At 27.8% G+C, this 7,204-nt stretch overlaps 1 protein-coding gene across 3 annotated transcripts; it reads right to left on the bottom strand.

Annotated features, from left to right (window-relative positions):
- Positions 1-5,075: 5,075 nt before the first annotated feature.
- Positions 5,076-7,121, bottom strand: LOC117919215 (transmembrane emp24 domain-containing protein p24beta3-like). 3 transcript variants are annotated; one of them, XM_034836349.1, is made up of 5 exons: positions 6,859-7,121; positions 6,473-6,659; positions 6,281-6,388; positions 5,554-5,636; positions 5,076-5,266 (listed from the first exon to the last, which is right to left on the bottom strand). In XM_034836349.1, the coding sequence occupies exons 1-5, from the start codon at positions 7,060-7,062 to the stop codon at positions 5,261-5,263; spliced, it is 588 nt and encodes a 195-aa protein (XP_034692240.1). In that variant the 5' UTR covers positions 7,063-7,121; the 3' UTR covers positions 5,076-5,260. The 3 variants fall into 3 exon arrangements, with proteins under 3 accessions (XP_034692240.1, XP_034692239.1, XP_034692238.1); XM_034836348.1 differs by lacking the exon at positions 5,076-5,266 and adding an exon at positions 5,271-5,335; XM_034836347.1 differs by lacking the exon at positions 5,076-5,266 and having other exon boundaries at positions 5,349-5,636.
- Positions 7,122-7,204: the final 83 nt, after the last annotated feature.

Below are 7,204 nucleotides of genomic sequence, written 5' to 3'. Positions count from 1 at the left end.
ATTTTCTAACTCGTGTTGCAAGGCAAGACCCAATAATATATGCATTGATTTTATCAAAGTCCCTTTCGTATTTGCACTATAGATTTAGTACCATGGGGGGTGGAAGTGGAGCCAAAAGCAATGTCATCCATTAGAAAATTTGTCCTTTTAACCCATTAGAATCTAAATTCATGGTGGGCTTTGCTCATAGTATAAGAAGGACCCATTGTCCCCAAATCATCCCACGATATAAAGTTATAAAATTTTGCCTTATTTTGTAGAAGAATTTTGACAATAGTGAATTAAAATAAGGAGATAAAAGGGAAGAAAAAAAATCAAAATTAAATAAGAATTTGATAAATGATATTTTAATATAATTTTTGCCTAATGTCGAGGCAATTGGGACTTTTGTTTATTGGGTTTATACCAAACACACTTTTGAACAAGTTTTGATTTTGATTGCAACTTTGTTTGAAGAGAATTTTTTTAAAAACAAAAATTGACCATATATTGCTTGAAATGAATTAAAGCTTTTGAGATGATGGAGATGCTTTATAGAAAGTAGAAAATGTCATTGAAAAGCACCAATGGCACAAGAAAGTATTGGGGGAAAGTAAAGGACAAGTTATGGTTTGATTGTTTTTTCCTATTTTAAATTGTTTGGCTTTTTACATTATGCTTTAGTCTTCAAACACGTGAGGTGGAAAAATCAAAATTCAATGTATTTTAATTATCTAAATATAGATTTAAAATAATTTAAAAATATATAAAATATTATAAAAAATATTATTTAATATATTAATTTATAATCTGATAGTAATTTAAAAAAATATTTATAATATTTATAACACTTAATTTTATTAGAATTTTTTTATCGAATTCAATGAAAAATTATTTCACAAAAACTTAATATTATGCAATATGTTTAGATATGTTGAATTTCTTTTCATACATGTCACATAAGTTTGGATAAACTAATATTTTTTACATTTTGGGTATAATACCAAAACAATGTTTATTATTATTATTATTATAAAATATTTACCCTTTTATTTATTTTTTATTTTTTTAAATTAAATTAAATTTATAATTTCATTACCTCGCATATCCTGGTCGAGTGGGTTGGTCCTAATCTAAATTAAAAATTTGCATATCCCATTTTTTTTTTCCCTACTTTAATGGATTTTGGAGACCCGATTTCCAAGTTGGAGGAGCCTTGATTTTCTACAATGATTTTTTTTTATAGCAATAATAAAAATTCTCCCGCCAATCCCGTGCTGCGCCCGTTGTCATGATTCATCACATCAGCGCCTCATCACACACTTCCAAAGCGCGTGACACGTGAACAACCTAAAATGCAAGACCACCGATAGAGCGTGTGTCCCCATCTCACTTGCGCGTGGGATGGACAATTTTGCTAAACGATAAACAAATGAGAAAAAGAGAAAAGAAAAAGAGAAAATATCACGTGTGGGACCGACCACGAAATGAGAAAGGGGTGAGAGTGGTCCCCACCGTTGGATTGTGCGAACGTGGAAGAGTGCGAGAGTTGCGGAGTGAAAAAGCTTGCTTCATCTTTCCATCCATTTGTTTGACCTTTCGAACTTTGAATCATCTCTTTTTAATTTTATTTTATTGTTTTTTTCTTTTTTTTTATGGCTCTCGTGAAATTCAAAATTTCAAGCCAATTACCCATCCAAATTTTATCATGTATATATATATATATATATAATATTTAATATGACATTTAAAAATATATATATTTGATTTTTGTAAGCTATTTTTAAAAACAACATTAATATTGATAGAAACAGGGGTCTTATACGTAGTGATTTGTGATGGTGTTTGTATTAAAACTGAAATATTATATCATATAGTTCAACATGACCCAATAACATCTAATAATCAGGTTGAATTAAGTCTTGTATATTTTAATATCTCAAGGACATTTAATTAAATTAATAATAAGATTATTAGATAGTTCAATTTGGATTAAATCTGTGATATGAAGGTTGACCAAAAAATTATATATTTATTAAACAAGTTATGTATGTCTACGCGAACTTAATCAAAACCGATTCATACTTAACTTAAACCCGCGAAAAATGTATTAGATTCGTGTTGACAAAAAAATTATATATTTATTAAACAAGTTATGCATGTTCATGTAAATTTAATCAAAGCAGATTTATACTCAACTTAAACCCACGAAAAATGTATTAGGTTCGTGTCGTATTGTTATTCCATCTTTGTTTCTTCATATAATTTATCTATATTTTAAATAAGTATATGTTTTTTCCTTAAATTCCAATAAATTTTTATTTGATTAACCTTTTAAATCGATTATCATTATTTTTCGAAATAAAATATATTTGAAAATGATAGGAAATGTTTAAAAATTATATTCAAATATTTAAAAATTCATATGTTATCATCATGAAATTTGAAATTTTATCCCATAGATAAATTTATTAAAATATAAAAATTTATTTAAAATAATTGAATTTTATATTAGAATAATAACTAGTCCGTGTGGATTAAGTATATGTTCAAACTTGCTTATAATGAAGCCAACAAGCTTAAAAGTATGATTAAACTAACAAACATGTTGCATGCATATAGAATAATTAATTTCGCATATAATTTTTAATATGAGAAAATGTAAATAATTAATTTACAATATAGTTTTCTTATATTAAAATAAATAATTATTTAAAAATAATAATTACCAAACATAACTTAACCTCCAACCCTTAAGACCACGTTATTGGGAAAATCTTCTACAATATGCCAAAATACCACATCTAAACGAGAATAATGAAATTAGCTTTAATTTTATCTATTTATTTTTGTCCTTTTTCAATGTTCATATTCTTAAATATATATAGTTTAAATAAATATCGGATTCCATGTGAATGTAAAAAATTATTAAGAAAAATAAAATAAAAATATAAACCTATGTTTGGTTATTTGAAAATTGAAGGAAATAACCGTAAAAAAAAAAAAGTTGAATAAAATAAAATTAATAAATATGTTTAAAAGTAATACATTATGTGGCGATAAATTAACTTAATAACTTAAAGGGTTTTAGTAACTTAATTTAAGTCATTAAATAAATCAAGTACATTTGACAAAATAACTTTAAGTAAAAAACAACCTTAAATAATAATTAATTTATTTTTTAGTTCATATATTAATTTTATTTTTTTATCCTCGTTTGTTATAGTTACTTTCACGATCTCTTTTACTATTTCACGATACCTCGATTATTATTTAATTTTATTTGCTTTAATTATAATTTACAATAAAAAATATGTTAATACGATGATTTAAAATAAATTTTAAGTTAATTTTATTAAATAATTTTAATATTTTTAAGTTGTTTTTTCCTTAATATTAATTTGAATTTTTTTTTCTATTAATTTGCAACAACCAAACATGCCCTGATCATGCGAGAAACTTTTCAAAAGAAGAGTCCCACTGAAATTGGGATGACAGACAATGACAAGTCTCATTTTAGGTGAATTTGGGCTTCTTCCAAAGGCCAAAAAAACAATAATTTATGGGAATCATAGTTTGTAAAAGTCAATGTTTGGTAATGATGTTAAAAAACATTAATTTAATGAATCATGCGTTCTTTTATTCTTAGGGTTTACGCGGTTTGAATTTCTTGGCTATGGGATTGGATTAATGAACACAATTCAAATGTTGTGTAATGCATTATATTATATGATTGAGTTTATAATTGGAATCCACAGATTGTAACAACCCACTTGCTGAAAAATTATTAATTATAGTACTTTTATAAAATCTTTAAATATATTTTTTTTGGTTGTAACTTGTAAGTGTTTTGATAACATATAGGAAAAAATAAATGATTTTCTTTGGTTTTGAAAATAAATTTTTAAAAATAGTTTTTGGGAATAATTTTAGAATGGGAGTACTGAAATATATATATATATATATTTTAAAATAAAATAGTGGAGAAATTTTAATATTTTCAACATATTTTTTATGTTTTAGATATTTTTTTTAAAATGATAATCATATATAATATTTTATTTTTAATAATTCATTCGTATATTTACAATTTTTTTTTAAAAATTGGAATCAAACAATAATTAAAAATAATTAAGATTACCCTTAATAGTGATTTCAAAAAACATTTTTATAGTATTTATAATACTTGAAGGGTAAAAAAAATATTAATATTAAAAATGATAGAAATGTTTTTTAAAATTACTATCAAACGAGTTATAAGAGTATGTTTGGCGGTATATTTTACTCAAAATATTTTTTTTGGAAGTGAATTTTAGGATAATTACCTTAAAAGTGCGTTTGATAATGATTTTAGAGAACACTTATAACATTTGAATTATAAAATTTTTTAAGTATTATAAATGTTAAAGACACTTTCTAAAATTATCATAAATAGACTTTTTAAAGTTTATCCATAAAATACTTTAGGTCATTTCTCAACATTATAAGATTTTATTTCATAGTGAGTTTAGGAAATATTTTTTAATTTTAAAAGTGTTTAAAAAAGATTAGATGTTTAGTAAAATTTAGGAAACATTTTTTTAAATTTAAAAATTCATTTATAGTGTTTTTTTGGAAAAATATTTGGAAACATTTGATAACTGATTCTTAAAAACATGTTGAATAAAACACTATCAAATACATTATAAGTAATTTTTTTTTCAATTTTTAATAATGTTTTATAATTTTTATCAATAATGTAGAGTGAGTTTGGTATTAATTCTAAAAAATGTTTTTAATTTTTATTTTTATTTTTCAAGTATCAAAAAAACTAAAAACATTTTTAAAAATTACTGCTAAACATACTCTTAATTTTTTTCAAAACCAGTTTTTAAGCTTAAAATGATCCCTATGATGACTGACAAATGGATACGTTGCAAGAAAACTCTCTATTTTCAAAACAATTCTTAAAAATCTATTTTAGAAACTGTTAACATTACAGGCCGTTTTCTTGTTGTTTTATTACCCAAATAAAGAGAAGAAAACCGTTAAGAAAAACATTTACCGAAGTTCCCAAACATAATGTAAGATTTGATTGGGTGATTGGATTATTAGTTAAGATGGCTGACACCGTCATCCTAACAATATGTTGTTTCATCCATATACCCAAACAGAGATTAACAGAATAACAAACCACTGGGACCACTTGGTGGTGAAGTCATTTGGACTACTTTTGAGGCATCATTTTCCCACGAAACAAACACATCTGCCCATTGGCTCACACTTGAAAACCCCACCAAACTCAATTCTGTCGAGAAGCAAAAATCGAGACGTGATTGTCAATTTTCTTTTATCATTGAAGACTTGAAGTTGACACCTATATCCATCGTGTCCAAATATTTATAATTATTATATTTTTGGACTTACTATAATATCCAAATTAAAACTAATAAATTAAATGTAAGACTCAATTCAAGAAAAATCCTAATACCAACTATTTTCATGATTCATGAAAGATAGTATGAAGAGATTTGGCGTTGATGTTTAAACTCTATTGTATGCGACTGACTTGCTAAATAGACGACGAATGTATACCACTTGAAGCCCACTTGTAGCTGCCAACAAAATGTACTCTGCCAATGTGTAGAAGACCACACGCCTTCGGGTGCTTTCATTTGCTACAATGTGAAAATAATCAGCAATTTTTGTGTAAGATAGAAGTATGCAACAAGTAAATGTATAATTTTTATGAGTAAGATGTGTCTTGTTTGTATTTTGGGCGAATTGGTGTAATCGATTTGATATTTCGGTTTGATCTCATATTTAATAAATGTAGTATTGTTATACCCCAATAATTATTCTCTAGGCTCTAGTGATTTGAACCCATGACCCTGATTTTGATACAATTTTTTGATTGGGCTTTGATTGTCTTATCAAAACCAATTTGTGGGTGTTGAGGTCATGATATATTTTTTATAATATTCAACATCATACCTTGTAGACTTACTCTAAGAGTTATCATTTGGGTAACTTATCATTAGGCTTAAGGGCGGCATTGTTGCACCCCAACATCATGAAGCAACGTCTTATTTATTATTTAATTTTTAATGTAAATATATATAAAATGTCTTAAAAATAGACAATACGGTGCAATCCAATTCAACTAATTGTGAATTATATTACTCAATTAATATAACTAACTTGAACCTAATTCATTAAGGCTTAAGTTTACCACCACTCTAATCCAACCCAAAAGAAGGAAATGTGTGATATCTATTGGATTTTTTGTTTATAAAATAGAATGTAATTTAAGGTAACTCACTAGCACGGTGCCTAGCATCCCGGGCTTTCAAATACTTTTGCTCGGCTGCGACAGACAACAGGGCCTCCCTCAGCTCGGTGATCCTCACATTCACAGGGTCCAAATGTTCTGCAAAATGTATACATACATTGAGAAAGAGAGAGAGAGAGAGGGGGGGAGAGAGAGAAGGGTGGAAATTAGAATTGAACTGACCATCTTTAGCTAAATCATACTCATTCGGGATGTGGCCAACGTGTATGTAGAAAGACACAGTCTCTGGGGTAGCAACTGGATTATTGAAACAAAATTTGTATGTTCCACTTTGTGGGGCCTTGAACTCAAATTTTTCTCCGGATGTTCCCTTCAGAGCATGCACTATGGCGCCTCCCGGAGATGTTACCTGCAATTTATATCCAAAGACATATTGCAACCAAAAATGTCAAAGAAAATCGCCTTTGAAATTCAAACATTTTTTAAAAACCCGTTCTATCAAAAATAATTCTGAAACTATTCGCAATTAATGATTTCTCGTATCCAAACTCTAGTTCATGAACTTTTAGGAGAAGAACGACACAGAATCGGATCTATGGAAAGCTTACAGTGAATTCGATTCCGGGGTGATCGGAGTTCCAAAAGATGTCGTGATCAATAACAACGAAGTAGCCAGAAACGGTGTCTCCTTCAAAGTGAACGGCCTCGGAGACACATTCCATGTTGCTCACGGTGATTGAAAGAGAGCATCCACGGCTGAAAAAGCTCAGAACGAACCCCAGCGCTGTGAAGAAGCTTCTTCTTAGCTCCATTGGAGATTTGCTTTTTGAGTTTTTCAGAGAGGAAAGGGTCTGCAATGGCCTGAGGAGAGGGAAACAGTCAAGGCCGAAAGTTCGGTTTTATGGTTACTCCTTCAAACGTTCTTGTGATACACCCAGAAAGCACTGGGCCTCA

Source organism: Vitis riparia, chromosome 7 (assembly GCF_004353265.1).
Source record: "Vitis riparia cultivar Riparia Gloire de Montpellier isolate 1030 chromosome 7, EGFV_Vit.rip_1.0, whole genome shotgun sequence".
Classification (NCBI taxonomy): Eukaryota; Viridiplantae; Streptophyta; class Magnoliopsida; order Vitales; family Vitaceae; genus Vitis; species Vitis riparia.
This window is presented reverse-complemented; position numbering and strand designations above follow the sequence as displayed.